Source organism: Calypte anna, chromosome 1 (assembly GCF_003957555.1).
Source record: "Calypte anna isolate BGI_N300 chromosome 1, bCalAnn1_v1.p, whole genome shotgun sequence".
Taxonomy (NCBI): domain Eukaryota; kingdom Metazoa; phylum Chordata; class Aves; order Apodiformes; family Trochilidae; genus Calypte; species Calypte anna.
Genome location: NC_044244.1, coordinates 6,720,982 through 6,743,996, shown reverse-complemented (window position 1 = coordinate 6,743,996; position 23,015 = coordinate 6,720,982). Strand labels below are relative to the sequence as shown.

Here is a 23,015-nt window from a genome sequence, read left to right as displayed (position 1 = left end):
AAATCTCTTGCTGAGGCTGTAACAGTGAAGAAATCACACAAAGATCAAGTAATTACTGACATGGCCTCAAGAGCCCATCTTACAGCATCAGGATTTTGATGGCTCCGTGGTGAGCATCTGCCCTGTCTCACTGGGAGCTAGGAAAAGCTCAGTGATTATGGAACCTACAGGGGAACCTGCAATTTAAAAACCATGACATGAGAAGGTTTTCCTGGCCAAGATTTAATTACATGGTGGGACCTGGGATAGATCTTCAACCACTCTTAAGTCTGCAGAATTTGAGCCAAACCAGGACAGATCTATCTTACACAGGTGGAAGTGTGGTCCTAAGTGGGAAGGGATGCTCAAAGTTCAGACTTGTCACACATGAGCACACTTTATAAAGATCTCTTGTTCTTTCTTACCCTGCAAATCATGTGTATACCTCAGTGTTACCCTTCACCTCTGTCCCACTCCCTGACAACTGTTTTGTACATGGATCAACTTTTCCAAATATATTCCTTTCTGTGGATATGCATTTCCAGAGCACAAAGGGAAGGTCATCTCATCTCTCCTGCTACCAGGCACCATTCAAGCCTAGTTCTGTGGCCAGTGCTGCACACTACAGATTTGAAATGGTCATCAGATTTGTTCTGGTAGTTGCTTCTTAATTCACAATATAAAATCAGTTTAAAGAGTTCACCTTTCTCTTTATGTTCTGGAGGTGGCCATTAATGCTACTCTTCATTTCAGGTGTTACTGAGCCTGATGTCTAAGACCATCTGGCTTTGACCTCAAGCATGGGGCTGCCTCCCTGCTGGGTGCTCAGCAATGCTTGTCTGGGTGTAGTGATTTTGCCAGCTATTCTTGAAGTGGATGGCATTCTAGTGTGTCAGAACACACAGCAAGAACATGGTCTGGAGAAAAAGGAAGCTAATCATGGAACACACACAGGATCCCATGGAGAGCTGACTGCAGAGGGACTAAGAAAAACAAGCAAAAATCCCATCTGTTTGCATGATGCCCATCACAGGCTGTGTTAATCACCAGCTCCACGGGGCAGCAGTCTCCAACAACTGCATCTCCTCTTCTCAGCCCTACTCAGATTTTCTCAGCCCTCAGGAGACAGCCCTGTCTCAGTATATTGATGCTCCACATGTCTTCCAGTGGCAACTTCAGGAAACTGAGAGACAAAACATCTTTGTTATCCATTTCCGTATGTAATAAATTGGGAAAAAACACAAACCTCTCACATTCCTTCTTGGCAACATAAAAGGTCACAGTTGCATAAAACACAAGAGAACAAGTGGAGCAGCCACAGGAATTACTCATTCCCTTTCTTGCACATGGCTGGAGACTTAGGCACTCACAAACATCAGACTTCACATCAAGGTGATTTAATTGGATTTATTGGAGGAAAACAATTAGTCACCCCTTTAAGTTGTCATTATGATAGAAATCTCGATATGTATAGGTGATTGTCAAGGCAGAGAACCACTTGCGACGTAGCCCCATTAACATTTTGCAGTACTGCAAACTCATTATGCAGATAAAACTTTTGCAATGCCTTAATACATGCATGGAGTAAATACACATTCTCCCATCTTTTTGGACATGGATGCTGTTATAAACTTGTATCAGTCACAAGACCTGCAACAGTAGGCACACTGACATTCCTCGATTAAGATTTAAGCCTTTGTAGAAAAACATGCTTGAATTTTCAATAAAAGTCAACTGAGAGATGGTTTACAGTTGGGGATATTTGGGGAGTCACTCGTCTGGGCAGACTGGGCTTTTTTTTCAATGTTTGCTGACCTAAATTAAATACTTATCTAAAAAAAAAAGGCCCAAACTGACCAAAATGCTGTTTATCCACTAAAGACCAATGTACAACAGGATGTGTTGACCAGAAACATCAGTCACACCATAGCTCCCACTGGGCTTCAACCTTCTACACTCTCCCTTTGGGGCTCATGCTACAGCACAGCATTTGTGATGCCACGCTGGGCTCAGGGGATGCAGATGGGAGATGGAAAAGCTCAGAGCTACCCTGAGCACTCCCTTGGGAGCTCACCCACACCAGGAGCCACAGCATAGGTCCACATCATCATGAAGCCTTGCATCATGTGCTGCCTTAGTGAACTCAGGCTGATTTACAACCATTATTAATGATGATTTTTTTTTTTTATGCAGCCACACAGGGCCTCAGCAGTGGCACAGAAGCTGAAGCAGCAGCCTTGAAGGCGGGTGCAAGACTTCTTGATGCTTTCAGCCACCACAGAGAAGTTCCTTGCATAATTCCCAAGGACTGGCTGGCATGCCCTTTCCAGGAACCCAGAGCAATATTCCAGCCAGTTCAGAGGGCTCTGCTTTGAGTACTGGGAATTTGAGCATAGAATAGTTTGGGTCGGAAAGGACCTCAAAGATCATCTAATTCCAGACCCCCTACCATGGGCAGGGATACATCCCACCTGACCTGGTTGTTCCATCCAACCTGGCTTTAACACTTCCAGGGATGTTCCAAATCCATTCACAATAACCCTGGGCAGACTGTTCCAGTGTCTCTTCCACACTAACATAGCAATAACTCAGGAGCTGGGACCAATGCCCAGTGCTGATGCCCACAAGAGAATGAGATGAGCTGAAGGTATTACAAGTACCATGTGGCCATCCTGTACCCTGCCTTAGAAAGACCAGCAGAAATGAAAATGGGTCAATGACTAAGGGAAGAGAAGGCAAGGACACCATTTCCATGGCAAAGAAGGAAAAGTACTACAGCAAACTCTTCCATGAATAAATGGTGGTACTAAATGGAGGCTCAAAGATTAAATGTTAGCATTTAGGTGGTGATGCTTTGGAAAGGATGGAATAATTAGCTCAGCTCTCTGCCCTATTTTGTGCAGGCAAATAATCACAGCATCTTGGTCCCCAAAACACAGTTCATTATGCAACAGGTGAGAAATGAATATTCTGTAGGGAGAGAAAAATACTGTGAATTGAGTAAACCAGTCTATGCTTTGACTAAGAAAAACAAACCAAAAGAAAAAACTAAAAAGAAAAAAGAGACACACCAACATGCTTCTTGGTAGCATTAGCAACCCAGGGAAGGAATTTTTTGATGCAGATCAAATTTTTAAACTTTGTATTCAGAAAGGGACCCTCCCCTCCCTGGCTCCCTGTTTTTAGATACGTGTATGTGACTGCTGCATGGTTTTAAACTGCTCTGGATGGTGACTCTTCCTGTACATGCTGCAGGGCATTCAACAGAAAGACAAAAATACATTACCAGGCTTTGCAGTATCTTGTTTACAAAACATCAGCTTTTGCATTTACTCAAACTTAAGGACGGATTTCGAGTTACAGATACACTGAGTCATTTAAAAGCAAAACATAGAAGTAAACCCCTCGAAGAAAAGGTTGGGTTGAATGTGCATAAAGAAAAGGATTGGGAAATACAGAAACAGTGAGCAGCAGTTTACTACATGCAGTTGAGCATCATGCATTTACTGGACATTTGATGGCATCATTAGCTCAGCAGTGTTTTTTCACAACGCTTGTGAGCGTACGTGCCCCGATTCCACTCTGGAGCATACAAAAATGTCAGAGTCGCTCTTCTGACCTCATAATTTATGAAGAAGAGGAAAAAAATATCTACCTGGACAAACCAGTGGCACAGTATGTGGTGAGGAAGGGGTCTTAAAAACCAGTCTGGAGTAAAGAGCCTTTATCCTCCACCGCAAACACTATTTACACAGCGTTGGCCCAACCGCGCGAAGTCAGACCAAGAAACCTGAACCAATTCCTGATCTCCCATCGGTGGGATCTGGGATTCCTGGGGCAGCAACACACACACACACACACACATGCACACACACACACATATGTCACAGAGACTGGACCACCCCAGCAGAGAGGATGGGAAGGCAGGACCCAGGGGAAAATTGCAGGGCATGCGGGGAAAAATGAAAGAGATTGGGTAAAACATGCTGTTGGGCAAGAAATCTGGAATTTACCAGGGGAAACACTATTCCTGCAATGTTTGTGAGCAGGTTGCCATCTCCTCACTCAGCCATTGCTCACAGTGATTCGCCAACTAATCCTCCAAGTTTGCTTTTGACACTGTTTTCCTTGGATACTGTAATCTCCATGTGTGTTTCTGCTTTTTGCTTGAATGAGTATAACTCTCAGCATCAAGTTTCTGCTGCAAATAAGCATGATAATGAAGGCAAAATGCCCTTCCCATGGATAATTTCTGGGCTGCATTCAGGCCCCAATAAACAGAGAGCAAGAATGCAAGTAATAGTCTGAAAGGAAGATACTTCTGTACCTCAGGGCTGAGTCTAAAAACTGTTATTTTGCCAGCAGATGAATCCCCTGACTCTTTAGAAAGAGCAAAAGCAAGAGGCTACAGTCTGCATGGTCATGTTAGCAAAGTCAATCTGGTGTTTTTATGCTGTATTAATTCAGTGCTGCTTTGGTCTAGAGCTGTTACCACAGGGGGGATTAATAGCTCAGGTTTGCCTATATCTGATCTACTTAATGGCCAAGTTCACATCAAAGGACAATATTGTCCCTGCCCACCAATGACTAAAAAAATATCTGGCTTTTCCTGGAGGATTGTCTGAGGGTCATGCTCAATGAAGCAGCAGCCTCAGGGCTGGCTGCCACTGCATTTCTTGGGCACTTTTGGAGGCCATTTTCTGGTTTACAAAGGGTTTGTGGAGAAAAGCCAGAGATCAGGGTCTGCTGGATCCTGGGGCTGGGAAAACCTTTGGACAACTCCCAAAGTCCTTCAGGGGTTCTAGAAAAAATACTGTCAATAGCCATGGAGGTATGCAGAACACATGCACAGCAGAAACCCCTATCTAATCCCTACTGTAGAACTACATGGAGATGTCTACCAGTGGGCTGATCCCTTTTTTGTGGTTTGATTCATCTCAGGGAGAAATCTCTGTCATTGCTCATTTTTATTTCAGCACCACAACCATAACAGACACACAAGGCATAGGTAAAATCCTACTTTTTTTTTTTTTAACTTTTTTTTTTTTCTGCACCCACTACTCTAATGGCACCTGTACAATAGCAACCAGGACAGAAGAGACATCACCAGAAGAGTAACACAGTCCCAGGAAAGCATCACTGCCAGGTTTTCCCCGTCCTCCTACTTCCCCACTAGCAGTGCTGCAGGGCCAGGATCCGTTTTGTGCTGCAGAAGGGGTGATCCAGCAGAAAGTTAGGATGCACTGGGAATGAAGTCACATGCAAGATCAGCAGCAGAAGCCCCTGCCACTGCAACACTGACTTTCATCTCGCAGAGTTCACGGGCAGCCTGTCCTCACAACTTCTGCAGGCTAAGGGGCCAGCTGGAGGTTTTCTGGATTTTGGTTTTGTTTTCCCAGCAAGAGCAGTGCTGCAGGCATCAGAGATGGCCTCTGTGACTCTGGAGGTAAAAATCAACAATCAAAGCTGCAAGCAAAGAAAAAGAAGGGGAAGGAGCTGAGGAAAACAAGTTACAAAGGAAGAAAACATCGGTGCCAGTAAAGTAAAGCAGAAAAGGGTAACAGAGAGGTGAGTCCAGGCTGAAGTCCTCATGTGAGGAGTAAATCACATTTCTCAGTAGGACAGTCTATTGGGAAAGAACCCAGAAGGATTTTTCTACCTGCTCCTCCATGTCAAGGCTAGCTGTGGATTGGGTTTGAATGTTCTACATTGGGCTATTATTAGCCCTTTCCACACATGCACACATTATTTACTTTTGGATTTGCATTCACTTGTGAGAGTGGCTGAGAAGAGGTGGGGCAGGGCAGGGGAAGGACACACAGCAGCACTGAAGCATACCTGGCAAGTGATGCCAGGGACTTGGCCATACCAGGCTGTGCTGCCAAGAGGCAAATGTTTCCAGTCCCCTCCATAAATACTAAGTCCCAACTAAGTCATCCCAGTTAACTTACTTGCCCAGATTTAAACTGAGAAGTTTTAACCAAGAGATACTTCAAGTCTCAATGACAGGAGAGGTCTCTAAGCATATGCTAAACCTTGCTCAGGTCTCCAGTTGTGTTTCATTGATACAAAAGAGGAGTTTCCCACCACCTAAAATTGTAGAAGAATGTAGAAATTTTGCTTTTAAGTGTTTCTTGGTTTGGTCTTAAAATCCCAGTATTTGCTAGCAAGACAAAGAGAATGGCAAATTACTGAACTACACCAAATATTACTGGTTCCACATATGGAAGGAAAGAACACCTCTCCCAACAATAAAAACCCATAGAAAGCATCCAGCAAGGAGAGCCAGCTGGTGTATGGGATCCCCCCATCTGCAGGACAGCATATCTGCCTTTGCCCCCATCACTGCTCTTGGCTTTGCAGGAGGAAATCCATTTGCTTCCTTCTGTTTCTTTTTTTTTTCTTCTTCTTTTTTTTCTTTTTGCTTGTTTGTTTGTTTTCCTGCAAAACACATTTGGATGATGTATTTTCTCTCAGGCAACTACATCAAGTTCAAACCAGACCTCAGGTTTCAGAAGAGAAGGCAGAGAGGGAACACTCGAGCCCTCATCTTTGAAATAACTGTGCAAAGAAGAAAACATTCCCTGATCAAATCCTGCTTTTGGTTGTGTGTGTGTGTAAATGTGGGGAACTCCACTGATTCCAGACTGGAGCACTGCCTATTTTACATCCATGCAACTGGAGCAGAATAGGCCAGCTGGGCTCACGTGTGTTCAAAACAACTTGAATTTCTTGGGATAGGAGTCTTTCTTAAACTAATGCTTCCTTACTCAGCCTGGCAAAATAAAGTGGCTTTAGAATGAGTTTAAATCATATTATACTTATTTTCAGACACCTTTGCATCAAACCATAAAGAGCCCTGATCTTAAATGCCAATTTCTTCCTACTCTTTGTCAATGGGACACGAGTACATGGTGGCCGGAGTCTGGGGATGAGGAGAAGGGAGAGACTTGCAGCAAGGAGATCCTTTGCCCTGCTATCTGCCCAAATCTAGGTCACCGGGGAAATATCCTCACCAGGGAAATTATATGGAGTTTTGCCTCAAACTGCAAAGAGACCAATACCTGTCATTTTTTGTAACATAAGAAGTTGAAGCTGAAGCCCTTCTGCCTGCTGCCAACACTATGGAGTGTACTGGGGGTCCCAGGGGCTCACTCAGATATGCCACGATCCTCCAAAAGTGGGAAGCAGCTTAATTCCAAGGAAATGGGAGACCTATTGGGGGCAACAACTTTTAGTGGCACCAAAGAAGAGGCTATTTCAGAGTCAGTGCTCATTGCCACCTGCTTTTCCAGCTTTTAGTGCTGGATAATGATAGATGAAATCCCAGCTCTGTTGGTTGATGCCAGCTGGCTGAAGCTGAAGCAGGAGTTTGAAGCCTCAGTAAAAAATGCAGATCTTATGGCTTTTCCCAGGCTGGTCACTATTGCCTGATATATTCATCTGTGTCTGTGACATCACGATTTTTTGTGCAAGATAAATGAGGTGAGCATGGCAACAGGTCAGGCTACAGGGAATGGCTTGTGCCTCTGGCTGGGGATGGACCCATCTGGGGTGCAAGAGGCTCCCAGCAGCTGGGGAAGGGTGCCTGCCTCCCATCCCTCCTGCTCCAAAGAAAATCACAGATGGAAATGGTGTGGAAGTAATCTGGAGCCCTTTGGTAAATCTGGGCAGAATTGCTTCCTTCTACGATTTCCAGCTGCTGAACAGTCATGGTGGCTGTTCCTAAATGATGAACCAGCACACAGAGCCTGGGAAGTGCACGTATTCAGTCATGAAAAAGTGGGAAAATTGGTGTTGCTTTTGTATATGATCTTGCTGGGGATGAGGGTGAGGCAGTGCCACCACTGCACCTGCAAGTGCCTGTGCCTTTTGGGGAGGTCCTGCTTTCCCAGCTCCTTGCCAGCTCTCAGGCAGAGCTAAGTGTGATGCAGCAACACTCCACCAGATCCTGCACTTTGCACCCAAGAACCTGACAGTGCTTCTCTGAGAGGTGCAAGTGTCACCCCACTCCCCAGGAGGGAAACGTAGACATGCAGAGGGCAAGGTCCAAACTTTTCTGTTTGGTTTTTGATACTCAATTTTGGCTACTTGAGCATCAGTAACACCAGGCAAAGCCCTGTTAGCTCAACACCTCTGGCATGGAGAGCTCAGGCTGGATTCAGCCACAGCAGACACAGGCTGGGAGAAGGGTGGTGAGTTAAATGTCTCACCCAAAGGCAGTGAGTCAGTGGCAGGGGATGACTACGACTCCAAGCCCCACATCTTCCCTTTTTCTTCTGCTTGCAGTACACAGTGACTGGAAGGAGATAGGAGCTGAAGGATGAGAATGTGCTCTGTCATTTCATTTGCTCAGCTCTTGGCTCTGGCACCATGTACCTGCCTCTCCTCTGAAACAAGGGTGCTGCAGATCCCCAGCACGACAGGTATTAGACTAAGGATGAGCTGGCTACCTGCTGGTGACAATCTAACTCATGCCATGGCTTTCAAGAAGGAGTGGAGGAGGAGTGGAAGGAAAGCAACAGTTTCTCATTCTGAGCAGTAGAAGCTCTGCTAAAGCCAGGCAGGCTTGCAGTCCAATCTGAGGAGCAAGAAATGTCATGCCATTGAAATCCTCCCATGTTACAAGGTTAACATCAGTCCCTACCTACAGAAATAGCTAACCCCCCCAGCAAACAGGAAGGAGGAACATTACTGGAAGTACTCTTAAAAAGAAAAATAATGCTTCAGAAAAGTATTTCTATTTAAATAATCCAGTTGAGATGTTTGTAGTTAATGAAAAAAAAAACCCAAAACAACATAAACTGTTACCTACACTAGGAAAAGAGTAAATCACTGGGGAAAAGAATGAGCGTTCATTAGTTAGAACATTGCTAGACTCACATATATATATATATATTTATATATGTATATATATGTACAGCACCAGAGACTGTTAGATCCGTTCCCCCTGGAGTCATTGCAGTTTGTGATAAATGAAACATTTCAGAATTGCAGTATAAAATATGGCCATAAAAAATTCTTCTTTCTTCTAGTCCTTGGCTGGGCGGGAGGGCGCGGGGCCGCCCACCCTGCCCGCTCCTCGCAGCCTCGGCTCTCACTTGCTCCCTGTGTGCACTGTGGTCACTGTGGTGGGTCTGGGTCTCCGGTCCCCTCCTACTGCAGAAACGCCTGAAGAAGCAGATGAAACAAAACTACAGAGAGTGGATGGAGACATACCTAAAAGGAAAGCCAGAAACACAGTTAGAAATGTCATTTTTGGAGATGGGAAGGCTGGCAAAGCTGAGATGCTCTCGTAGCGCTACAGAGCAGAGGGGATGGATGGCAGCTGGAGGTGGTGCTCCTGCTCTTCCTCCAGCAGTGGCTTGAGCTGGGTACCTCCACAGGGCATCTTCTGCCCTCCTGGCCCATGGCTGTTCACCTAATGCCACCACTGGCAGTCGCAGTGTTGCAGTGAATAGTTGGTTGTCCAGTTTTGGTACGTGTTCAACCAGACTGAGTCCACGTTTCTGGGGCTGAAGACAAAAGGTTGTGGGGTTCAAAAAAATCTCTCCAGGATTGTACTTTCTCAGAGTAATTTTCCTTGTGGGCATGTTAAAGATGATTAAACTTCTCATCATGGCCTTCTAGCTAAATGAACAGACTCTGCACATGGACTAAAAAAATTTCCCCAGGCATCCTGCAAACCTGCTGATAAAAAAGTACAGTGGGTCAAATCTGTTGATGAGTTCCAGTAAACCTACAGGGAATGTAAATTTGTATGACTTGGACATCATTCTAGCTACAGCTTACATTGTTCCTTGTTTTGCTGGTATGTCTCCAGGACTTCCAGCTAAGAGATGCAGGCTGACGTATGTTCGGTATCTGGACTCAAAAACACACCCAGACAGTTCCTTTTGAACTAATCAAAGACTTACAACATATTTTTTTATAAAAAAGGGGGGTTAGATAAACAAAAGTGCATATAGAAAGTGTCCACTTCCAGTGAACCCTTCACCACAGCTTAAAAACAAAACCCTCCAAAGCGTAACCCTTGAGAACCCAAAGTGGGCAGGATTTTGAATGACAATCTCAGTACTTCACTACTTCAGCATATCAGCAGTTCCTATGGAAAGCATTAATGAAGACCAATAATATATATCCTTGCCAGAGCTTTCCATAGATGAGCTACCCCTCTCCCAGTGGCTGCTGAGACCCCACTGGAGAGATCCTTAGATCTTGCCAGCAGGGGCAGCTGTCCATGCAGTCTGGCAGCCCTGTAGGCACTGATGTGCAAAGGCAGATCCAGTGAGAGAAAGCAGGGACTGAGCAGGGACTCAACACAGTCACCTTGTTCTGTCAAGATGCAGACTCAGAGTGATTAGAAAGACAGGTCATTTTTCCAGCCTGGTGAATAAAGAATATATGAATGTGAAATAGGAAATAAAGAATGTATGAAACCTACATTAATATATTCTCAGACTGGGGTTTGATATGGCCCCTTGACTACTCAGGATCTTTTTGATGCTTGTTCTGGCTATATCTACTTTTCTGTGCTTCAAAGAGGCATTTCAGCCTCAGGGATAACTATGCTGTACTTACACTTGGCCACATCCCATTTCCCAGCAGTATCAACACTGGACATCTTGGCTTCATGCTGCAACTTATCTGTTACTTTAAAAATACAGAGCTCTAGGTGCTGTAATTAATCTAGGCAGTCCAGTCATGTCTAAACAGAATAAACCAGGCATGGACTGAGAATCAGGACAATACACTAGAGAAATCCTGACTGATTCACTGTGACTTTCCTAACAGGTAGCATAATCCAGCCTAATACATCACCTCTGCTCTGCCCCAACACAGAGACCAGAATTAGGATGCAGCCTGACATAACCTACTCTCAGGCAAAGGCTGTATTTGTCTTCAGTGATGTGAAATTGCTGCATCTGAAACTATTTGGAGAGCTCATTAAATGTCTATTAATAGCCTCAGACAGCATTATGTTTTGTAATGGTGGCACAGCTGTTTCTTGTAACTTGCTGCATGGGATCTTTCTCGTGCAAGAAATCTCTTCCCAGAGAAAACTGTTGAGAAGGAAAGAGACAGGACAGAGACCTCCTTGTTTTTTTCCCCAACTAGAGGTACCTGGAGGGCATTTGACAAGTCAACTCCCTTTTAATATCACTCCTTGTATTTGCTGCTGCCTCCTGTCACTGGTTCTCTGGGGCTCCAGCATGTCCTAACTCTTTATTTATTTGAGGAAGGGAAGCTCTTCTGTATTGTCTGGTAAGATGGGCTTACCCTGGGATGCTTGGACATCTTTCAGTACTTTTCTGCCTCATATTTCAGACGTGAAAATAACTTCACCTATCTTAACACATTTGTTTTATCCTCCATATCCTGGCTGACTTCTCCATCATTACTAAATACTGTCAGATTCTGTGCAGGGACCTGTTGGATTCTGTAGCAGTTAAACACTTTGTTCTCTTCCCACTCCTTGTTCATAGATGTCTTCCCATTACTATTCAGACTCCTCGAGGCAAATGCAAATAATTAACACCATTTGAGATGAATCAAATGGATGGATGGAGATTCATCCATTCATCAGTTTAACAGCAAAACATTCCATCAGATCCTTTAGACCTCACTAGGGCCCAGCTTAGCTGTACTGGGGCAGGAAACAAAATAGAGGTTTGTTTCTCCCCTGTAAGTTTCCTATAAAGCTGCACTGCCAGTGCATGGGTGGAAGCATTTTGCTGCAGGTCAGTACTGCAACACTCCAGTCCAGAGGCCAGATGTGTGCCAGGGGCACAGTGATGCTTTTTGGGCAGGTGCTGCAGGAGTGGCACTGGGTGTTGCAAACCAGGCACTGGGCATGAATCCCAACCAGGTCTGGGATGCAAAGGAGAGGCTCTGCACAGGCTGGGAAAAACATCTCTGGCAGCTTCCAGAAGGCAGATCCCACCCCAGCCATGGGGGAAACCAGGACCATGACAGCAAGAGAAGCCCCAGATTTTGCCCAGAGCTGTGGGCACTGTGACATGTCCTTGTCAAGGAGCAGAGGTTGGAAAGCAGGTGTGGCAGAGACAGACAGAGGCACCACCTGAAATCCATCCTGAATAGTGTGGGGTATGGCCTGGAAACAACCATTTCAGTCCCCAGTGAAGTAACCACTGACTTGCTGCACCATAAACTATTAGCATTCCTTTTTTGGTGCTATGCCTCTGAATAATATCCTCTAATAGTGAAGTCCACATCCCACTTGTAATATAAAATTCTGTGCAAATGGGCAGAAAGAAATAAAAGAAATGCTCAGAAACCAGAGATTAAATAGATTTATCTGCAAAGGAAGCATTTCTGTCTTCCAAATGATCCCTTAGGTGCCATGTCTCCTTCTGCACCATTCAGAAAAAATGTATATCCCAAGGATCTGACTCCATCAGGCAGCTTGCAAGATTTCAATTACAGCATATAAAACCCAAGGCAGACAGCCAAGCCCTCCTGTGGTGTACAGAGTCCAAGTCCTGCTCAGCCAAATGAGGGTCTTGGTACAGGAGCTTAATTTGGCCAAGGGAGAGGGAAGCTGGGTCAGACTGGCAGGATCAGTCTCCTCCTTGGAAAATGGAAATGGAAAGTAAACCAATTTTTACAGAAAAATGTCTTATCATAATACTGGAAAATCAAACATAAACAGTTTGAGTTAACTTTTTCAGCTTTCAACCAAATACAAAACTTTTTTTTGCTGTGGGGATCTGGGTCTTTTTCCCAAGTGAAAGCCCTTTTTCTCTACATGAAAAAATGCTTTTCCCTCAAAAATGCACCAAGCTAAGAATCTGTTTGTTTGTTTGTTGTTAAGCATTGTTTTAAATACATAAACTTTTCCAATTGAATAGAGGATTTTCTTTGCCAGCTAGAAAACGAAGGCCTCAGTTCCTTTCCAGTCCTTATTTTAAACACCTGCTTGCAGAAAGCGAACCTACTGGCAGCGAGGACTGCAGCCTGGGGGGCAAGGAGAAAATGGGGAAATTTCTTGGCTCTTGGCTACTCACAATCTTTCCGTGTAGCCGTGTCGGGAAGTGGGGTGGCAAGGCTGAGGGTGTTGGACACGCTGGCACTCGAGCTGTCCAGGCTGCTGCCCAGGTGTAACCTCCTCATGTGCCGCACGACCGCCGTGGCGTTAAACGCTTGCTGGAAAAAAACAAAAGTGAGAAGGAAAAAATAAATAAACTGGAGGGGAAAAGATCACTTTTGCTCCTCTCATGGCTGCTCAGACTTGTAAGAAGTGGATGGGTCCATCATCTTTCAGCCTTTCCCCAGTTTCTTGCTTCTGAATGAGAAACAGCAGTATCAACCCATTTCTGCCCTGGTCCTGACCCATGTTGTTCCTTCTAGCACTCCATTGGGATGCAGCAGCTCACAAGGAAAGTCATATTGAACACAGCCTTCCTTACACCAACACAGAGGTTGTCCAGATTTCTTCATGTGACCCCTCAGTGTTGACCCCAACTCTGCACATAACAGCTGATGCTGTAGCTATGAGCAGCCCCAACCCCATCCCTCAGACACATTCCATTTCCTACATTTGGTTAGTAGCACCCACCACCCACCACCCACCACTTGTTTTGACCATAATTTTATGCCACAAAAGCACTAAGATGCTGAAAGGGTGGCTGTATGGCTGCCACATTAGCAGAGTTATGTGTCTAAGTTCCATCCCTGAGGACAGGTCACTTACTCTCCACTTGCTTTTTGCAAAATTCTTCCGAATCTGAGCGCTGACCGACTCGTGGATGTTTTTGTTGAGTGCTGTATCACCAGCAATCCTGAAACAGACAGACAAGACAAGTTTTAGATCTTTTGCCCTCCTTGAATACTCCTCCTCACAGAGAAGGCTGATCCAAGATGTGATTCCTTCTGCAGCGATGATGATTTCATTCACGCAAGGCCTCAAACTTCCCACCACGTTCTCTGCTGGCAGCATTGGTGGAAAATCTGGGGCAATAAAAGCAAGCAAAGATAAGGCTTGTAGGTCTGGCACTTACAAAGAGGTACAACCTTACTTTGTTGGTGCACGGCTGCTTTTTATCACCATTACAGCCTTAGATGAAAACATTCTACCTTCTTTTTTTCTCTACATCTGAAGATTTAACATCAACAGACTGAGACTACTTTTAGCCTCAACCATGCAGCAGCTTCCAGAGCCACTCCAACCTGTCTGATTTCTGTCTGCACTGGAGATTTTCCTGCCACCCTGCAATGTATATAGCCATTCATCATGATTAATGTAGATTTACTGTAAGGCAGATACATGGACACTCACTAAAGCAGCACAGGCTGTACAGATAACTGAAGCTGAACAACAGGCAACCTAAAAACTTCACTGATCTTGCATAGTTTCTTGATTGGATAAGATCAAGATCGTCAGTAAACTTATTTCAAGTATATTTTATAGACTCTTTTAACTCCACAATGCATGAGATATGTTGCAAAGTAGGCACCATAGTGGACTGATGTTAGGCCATGTGCTGGGGTAGTTAGTGCTACCCAATGCAGGTAAAGCCAGAAGGCAAAGACTGTCTCTTATGTTGCATGGGATGTTTTCAGAAATCCATTTTTCAGCCACAGTGTAGAAAATCTATGTCCATCAACAATAAAAAATTAGAAGAAATGTTAAAATACATCAGGCCCAGACCCTCGCAGCCTGGGGATCTCCAATAAAATAATCAGAGGGTCTGAGGGACTCAGCAGTCATCTATTCCTTTCCCCCACACCTCTGCCAAAATAATTTTGAGAGATACTTGGCTAACCAGTCCTTAAAGATCTCCAAAAGATGGAGACTCCTCAGGAAACCTATCCCAGTGCCCCATTATCTCCCAGAAGACATGGAAAACAGTTTACTCCCTTTGTCTTTGAAGCGTTCTTTCACATATTTGAAGGCTGTTATCATGACTTCTCTCCATCTTCCCTTCTCCAGACTAAACAAACTGACTCTTTCACTATGTCTTCATAGCTCATGTTCTCTAATCCTCTGATCTACTGAGCTTCTCTGGACTTTGTCCAACAAGTCCACATCTCCCTTAGAGGGTGGTACCCAGAGTGTTTGCTGTTTTCCAACTAAGGCAGCAGAATGGCAGCACTGTTTTGTGCTTCTTAAAGATGAAACTCTGCCCACTTAGCCCAGCCTGCTGCTTCCACTCGTGTCCCATGAATTGGAGACATTCTTCACATTTTGCCCAGACTGTTCCAAACTGTAACCTTGTTCTTCAAAGGACATGCAACTTTTTCTACCTTTGTGTCAATGACACACCTAAGAGGTACTACCTGGGACCAGTCTCCTCCAAATTGCTCCCTTCCTTCTTGCTGGTGACACTCACCCAAGAAAAGAAAGAGAGGAAAGCAACTACTTACTCTTGGGAGTAAGGTGAGAGATTAACCCCACAACTCCCAAGAATGGAGAACCACAAATCCCATCCTGTTGTCACTGAGCTAATCTATATTGAGTAATTCAAGAGTCATGTAGCCAGCAGGATTGTGGGCACAAAGGAGCACCCACCCAACGTAGTTCACCTCCACCTGGGAAGGGGCCAGCACTGCCACATAATGTCTCTCTCAAGCAGACAGAAGAACAGGTACCACCAGCAAAGCATGGGGCTTTGCATCTGACAAATAGCATCTGACATCCTTTCTTGGGTCCCTACGCTGTTGATGGAGAAGAGGAAGTGTTTGACTGAGAAATGGAAGATCTTCAGTTCTTCCTATGAAGAAAATTCCTTCTGATCACCTCTCCCACTGACAGGGAGATGGGTTGCTCTGGATTTCCCATTGGGGTCAGGCAGCTAGAATTTTGGTGAGGCAGCATCTGGGTTAAACATCACGTTCACTGTTCCATCCTCTGTCACACACAGACAATGCTGCCAGGCCCAGCACAGACCCTGGAGGGTCCTATGCAGTATGTGCTTCAGGATGGACACAAAGCTCACCTGGCCTTGCACCTGCCATACAACACACCTTCAATATTTATTTCTCTAGCAGGAAATCACCATGTAAAGCAGGTCCTACAGCTTTACCCCAGTCACACCTATATGACCCAAATGACGTGGACATGATTATCCCTGACTGCCTCGAGGTCACTTCACAAGAGGTGACCCAGCAGACTGCGAAGACTCAAGCTGCATTGCCCAGGTTGCCCAGAGAGGTGGTGGAAGCCCCATCCCTGGAAGGTTTTAAGGCCAGGCTGAATGGGGCTCTGAGCAACCTGATCTAGTGGGAGGTGTCCCTGCCCATGGTAGGGGGGCTGGAACTGGATGGTCTTAAAGGTCCCTTCCAACCCTGAAAATTCTGTGATTGGCATTGCTGTACAGCTCAGATTTTGCACAGATTTGCACCTGTTCTCCTTGCACCCACTCATCCTCTTGGTGCAGCCAGGCCCTCCAGTCACTCCAAAGTTTCATGAGCACTCTGCTCTGTCCAAGGACACCTTCTCAGTGAAGGTAAATATCCTCAACTTGAGCCAGCTGGGACCACTGGCCATCACAGGACAGATCTGTAGAAGAAAACTATGCTCAGCACTTAATATGTGGGCAGCTACAATCCAAAGTGTCCCTTCAGTGACTGACCAAAAGGACCAAGCTACAGAGAAACAATTTACTTTCATTTGCAAACAGCATTTTCCCTCCAAAGCTAATGAAGCAGTTTGCTTTACGAGCAAGTTTGTTAACAAGCTGTATAAGCACATTTCACATTTTCCACTTGTCAAGTTGTATTTTGGAAACATGGGCAGAACAAGTTCTTGGAGTATGACACCCTTGCCAACTCTCCCAGAAGATCTTTCCTGCCAGCCTCCACAAGGACTCTCAAATGCTTTTTTGCTATATGAAACTTTTCATCAGGCATGTAGCTCCAGATAAACATTTGTTTGAGTTTAGGGACCACTTTCTGAAATGCTGGTGGTTTCAGTAACAAACTGCTGGTTCCAATAACTCACAAACTGTCTTCTGCCACCTCTCATTCTATGTTCACTGTGCAATTTTGTAAATTCCAGAAAACCAGTCTTGGTGTTTTGGATGTTTCCCAAATAGGCAGAACAGTATTTGTGTACTTCACAGGAGGATGGACAGACACCCTGGGAAGCCTTCAGACCCCCCGGTGAAGGCAACCATCCTACATCTCAGGTCTCTTCAGCAGCACTAGCACCTTGCAGATGTTGGTTTTTGATCAGAGCAAACAAGAGCAGTGCTGGGGCTAATTTAGCACATCAGGATCTGTTCAAACACGTGCTGGCATGCTGAACAGGGTGGCCCAAAATGCAGCCCTGGCTGCCAAAGCTGTCTCTGAAGAACTATCCTGTTAACAGTGCATTGCTGTAACATAAGGACTCTGCTTTTATACTGTGTTTTGCCTTGGAGGATCTTCAAACTTTTATAAAATACTCATGGCAGTATGATGTTTATAGTATAGTTTTACTTCTAGGAAAACAAAAGAACTGTTAACATCCATTTGCTGTCGGTGTTTTGCTGGAGATGTGGTGGTTTAAGGACACAGGCAAGGGAGGTGGAGGTGAGCAGACAGAAGTCATATACTTTATACAATCAACTGCTGGAGTTTGAAAAATGAGGTAAGGTTTTGGGCACACAAACCCAGCCTGAGGTGGGTATCATGAGGACCATCACATCCATATTGAATGCATTTAACCACAAACTTTAGTTCCCATGATGAAAAGATAATGCCTGTAATTTAATAAAGATCCTGGTTTTAGAGCATGTTATGATTGTCCTTCCACCATTCTCTAACTCTCCAAGTGCACAGGCTACCAACAATCTTGCTTTTTCTTTAAGAACACAAATACCTTAGCACCTTTCTTTCTTCCTCCTCCTGCCCAATACAACCTTCTCCTCAGGAATCAGCTCCATTTTCCCTGAAGAACAGTCATCTTCTGTTTCAGAGAGGATCAAAACTCATCTGTATCCAGTCAAACCCTGAGCAACAGTTCTTAGCTTTGCACTTAACTTTGAAATCAACTGTGTCAGCACTAAAGCTTGTTTTTACCAACTATACTAGTTGGCCCAGCAAAAGATATTACTTCTACCTACCACATATGTATGCAACAAGAAAATTAAAGAAATCAGAATAATGTATGATCTGTTTTCATGCTGAGCATCACCCAGAACTGAACAAGGACTTATCATCCTAATGGGAGCTTGGCTTTTCTCTCGGGATCCCCATTTCACAGCAACTGAAAGCAGCTACACCTTGATGATCGTTTGGGGACCTTCATGTTGAAGCTGTTCTTATATCCAGTTATAAATACAAGTGTCCCAACACACTGAACTGGATACCAAGGGCCATAATCTGCTCGACACATCATCACAAATGCTTCCACTGAAGCTAACAAGGATATTTCCCAGAAATAACCATAGCAAATCTATCCCTGCAAATGAGAGGAATATAATCTAATGATCAAATATTATTTCATAGTATCTAATTTATTTTTTCTGTCTCTCTGAGTTCAAAGCTATCACAGCAATTTATCTGGCTGTAGCACTCCTAAGCCTTGAAAGGAACCTCCAACAAAGACAAACCCAGTCCATTTCCTTTTGGACAGTTCTTTGTTAGCACACTGCAAGGACACATCTCTCACATCCTTCCTGCCTGCAGTGGCAGAGAGAGGCTTTCATCTGCCATTATTTTCTGAACCTTCATACTGAAGGCAGCCAACTCAAATGCTGTGCTGCCCAAGCAGTGCTTGGAAATACTCTTGAGTATGATGACAGGAAACATGGAGTCATGGATTGTAATGGATAATGCTGAAGGATCATAACTCTTATGTACACACACACATACACACATACGTGTCTAATGTACACACACACACACTGTGTCAGTGATGCTCCAAAACAGGGTGCAGAGATGAACTTGATAACAGTTTGATTTAATGTTGTAAACATCAGCAGTTCCCTTCAGGGAGCCCTCTTCACACTTTAAACAACATTGGCTGAGAACTGAGTTCTTTATAAACCATGTCCTTTCCCTGGGTGGAAATTATGAGCTGGCTCATGCTCTCTGGCACATAATAAACACTCAGGGTCATGGTCACAATTTGCAGATGCTCAATCCCTGCCAAAGTTTTATGATTGTCCAATGTAGTGGGGGATGGATGCCAGCACATCCCAAGTATCCATTCTCCATCTCTGGGAGCAGTGGGGAATAGTGAGGACCACACTTGTACCCATGGACTTGTGTCTAATTTTGGTGCCACAACTCTCTTTTCCCTTATACAGTCTTCACAGGGAGGTGATACATCCATCACCCTTTAATTTGCATGTCCCAGCTTGCCTTTGGTGCTGTCACCAGCTTCAACACACAGCTCTAAATCCCATTTAAGGTCACCTGGGCAATGTGTGACAGAGCAAATAAATTCCTGGCACGTTTTCCAATTCCTGTACCAGCTTCCTAATTGTGGGACCTGCTCCTCACCCTCCAAGGGCTGTTTTCTTTTCCTCTGACCTGAGCCTGGAGGCTGAATTTGGGGCTGCAGGACCTAGCTTGACCTGATGAGGAGCTCAGTCTGATTCTGTAGCTGGGAAAAAAACAGGTCCTTGGCTTTTTCCTGCCCACCCTGAATTATTGCAGCCCAAGTGACTGCCCTGAACAGGATGTGGGTTTTGACATGGAAATATATTTAATAAACTTAATTTCTGTCATTAATATGAGCTAAGGAAACATTAAAATTCATCAAGCTGTGGCAAAATTACCCCACTCGTTAGTTACCTTCATTTTCCACCTCCCTGTTGAAAAGTCAGAGTGGAACAACTAAGCAGAACATTGCACCTTCACAAACACACCACAAACAGTGCAAACCTCAGTGAGAGACACACTATAAAATAAATAACTTTTCCACTGGAAAGCATAAATCAGCTGTATATTAAGCTGGAGAAATCTGCATAAGTGGACAGATTGTAGAGGCTGGGGTGTAATCATTACACCAACAAACCTTACATATTGTTCTGTTTCAGTGACCATACTTCACTGCAATTATTAGCTTTCTTTTCTGCCAGCTCCAAGTTTAACATAGCCTCCCCTTTCCAGGGCCATTTGATTATAAATAGCAAAACATCACGTAAATGCAGGCATGTGGGGAGCAGATACAGCACAGAAAAGTGGGCCAGTGGGAAGAAGCATTTTACTTTTTTTAGGGTCTGATCCCGTACAAACATTTAGTCATGTGAATAGATGGCTATTCTTGAGCAGTTTCCCACAATTCAAAGAGATTATTAAACCTTACAGGCACAAATGTAATATCTTGCAAAATCCAGTTCTTGCAAGCCATGTTTGGAAGGTTTTAATAAAAACATGGTAATTAAAATAAGAGGTATGTTTTGGAATCAGCTTACTCTTCACAAAGGTTATATATTGGGACAACAAAGTCTCATGGGCAGGTAGCCACCTCATGCACATTTAATTATTTTTCTCCCAATCAAGTACATGGCAAGTGCTCGGGATCTGGTAGATTTCTTCCTAATCTGTGGTCGAACCCAACTATCTGGTACTGCAGGAAAAGATTTCAGGGGAAGGAGAGAAAGGGAAAGCTGGAAAATGTCACTACACAGAGCCACCTCATCATAAATACCAATTATCCACCACTTGCACAGCACCAGGGACTTAGGCAGACATTCTGTATTCTGCTGTGGAGAGAAGGAACCAAACCCTGACCATCACCCAAGTCAGTGGCAAAACTGCCATTGACCTCAGCTGGAAGCAGGATTTCACTTCATGTGAACAACAAGGTTCAGCTTCTCCAGTCAGTTTGCTCTATAGAACCAAACCTGCAGACAAAAACCCCCAAACCTTTTATGGGATGCTATTGAGGCTACTTGATGTGTAAGCACTCTGCAGGAGTATATCATTTATGGGAACACATGAAGCCTGCTCTGACCATCTCTTCCCACTAATCCAGTAGTTTTTCCTACCTCTTGGTCACACACAGAGAGGACCACACTATTCAGACATCATGGGAGGTGAGGCTGCTAACAGATGTACAAAAGTCACAGTAGGATGTCTCCACTGGCTAAACACTTGCATCTTTATCTCCCAATTTCTGCAATGCTGAATGCAACCATGAGAGAGAGGAATTAGATTTGTTGGAAGCTTAAATACGTCCAGGCTGAGGGAGTGACACAGCTGACCACAGAGATCTTCTCTGAAAAGGCCTTCACCTCTCTAAAAGGGGAGCATGCCATTGCAACAGATACAAAGACTAGAATGAGAGAAGAAGCAGTAAAAACCTCATTATTTCCTGGCACAAGCAATCTGGGTGGAAAACAATTCTTGAGCAGTGTTTGGCAAAGCAAATCCTAGCACTAAGTCTGAAGTAACAGATAATATCCTGGTGAGTAGCCCTGTTTATCCAAAAAGGCATTTTAGTAGCATTTATCACTAGAGGATCCAAAACCTCTAAAAAATCCCTGCACCACTCTCCAGACAGGTCCCTAAGTGCAACAACTATGATACAGGAATCTATTCAGAGCAAGAAGGAAGGAGGCACTGAGCTTTTGCTCAAGAGCTCACTAGGGAGGGCAGAGGCAGATCTGAAGCTGTCTTTGGAAACTTCCATGTTTTGCTTTCACTGTACAACTGTCCTTCTGCTCTTTAATGCACTTGTACATCTTGTCCCCATGACAAGGGGAGGGGGATCTGGGATGGGGTATGGGAACACGGTGAATATTTTAACCCTCTCTCCTGTGGTGCCATTCGCATGTCTGACCCCAAGCCATGGGATCCCTGCAAAGGAACCACTGCCTTGCAAAGTCAGCCTGGCAGAAGAAGAACCCCCTGCCCCAGAAATGGGGGAACCCTTTTTGGGGTGTTGTTTTTAAATGGAAGATTGGGTTCTGTAGAAAATATTTTTAAAATTATGGAGCAGACTGTGAGTTTCCACTGGCCCCTGGCCATGACAAGCAAAAGGAAAAAAAAAAATAAAAAAAGAAAAAAGGAATGAAAACACTTTAATCATTTTGTTCCTTTAGGAGGGCCCAGAAGCTGTGTGTCTTAGAAGTGCCACGTTTCTTTGTTGCTCTCCAGCAACCAACACAGACATAGCGGGGCCAAGAGCTGGATGCTTATGCTCTGTGTATCTTGGATGTAAGACTTTGGAAAATCTGCCTCTCTGTTATACAAATGGTCACCTCATTCTCTGCTGGGAATTGCATTCCCATTGCTTATTCTGTATTTCTAATATTGACTTTTGTATCTTGTTTAATTTCCTGAGGCTCAGGTCAGTATCATTTAGAAATGTATTCTTTTTTTCATCTTACAAAAGCTGGATTTCATCTCCCAGACTTCCCTTTTTTCACACAGACAACACAGTTCTTGATGGGACATCAGAAAAGGGGCAGGCCCAGGTCTTGACTTCTCCTCATGTCTTGTTTGTATTCATGCCAGCCACTGATGCAGCGAATAACCATCTGTAAAATGTATCTCATTGTCATTGGCACAGGAGATGAAAAGCAAGAAATTTGATTTTATCAATGATTTACATTGCCTTCTTCACACCAAGCCTTTCCTAACACTTTTCAGTTGCAAAGGCTGAGCTTCAATCTTATCTTCAGCCTCATTTGTAATTACAGCAACTGCAGTCAGCCACCAGTACATCATTCCCACTGTAATTCTGGAGTCATAATTGATTTAACACCTTCTGGAGTGCCAAACCATTGATTAATGATGGGGGTAACTCATCAGGCTGTGTGTTGGTACAACTTTATCAGCAAGTAAGGCAGAATGGTAAAAGCCTTCAAAAGGATTTACTTTCCATGAAATTGCAGGACTGAGAGAGAGCACCAGTGAGATGAGACAAACCAGTGAGAGGCAGAGAGGAGGGTAAATCCCTTGAAGCCAAACCAAAGTTGTTTGTTCTAGAGCACCAGCTGCAAGTTTTAAATTGCTTTCAAATTTAAGTTGATTTTAAGTGGGGTACCAAGTTCTGTCCCTTCAGAGATACAAAAGGTCAAGGAGTGTGTCCAAAACCCATGACTGCTGAGGAAGCAGAGATGACCAGAACACAG

The 23,015-nt window shown here is 44.3% G+C and overlaps 1 protein-coding gene across 2 annotated transcripts in view; it reads right to left on the bottom strand.

Annotated features, from left to right (window-relative positions):
- Nucleotides 1–1,372: 1,372 nt before the first annotated feature.
- CAMK1D (calcium/calmodulin dependent protein kinase ID) overlaps nucleotides 1,373–23,015 on the bottom strand; it is a 228,202-nt gene continuing 206,559 nt past the window's right edge. Inside the window, exons 9-11 of one of the 2 annotated variants that reach the window (XM_030466180.1) lie at nucleotides 13,694–13,781; nucleotides 13,008–13,146; nucleotides 1,373–5,419 (exon numbers count right to left, since the gene is read on the bottom strand). In XM_030466180.1, coding sequence (XP_030322040.1) covers nucleotides 5,418–5,419; nucleotides 13,008–13,146; nucleotides 13,694–13,781 — 229 coding nt within the window. In that variant the 3' untranslated portion in view covers nucleotides 1,373–5,417. Of the gene's footprint in view, nucleotides 9,199–13,007; nucleotides 13,147–13,693; nucleotides 13,782–23,015 lie in introns of both variants that reach the window. The other variant, XM_030466169.1, reaches the window with a different exon arrangement.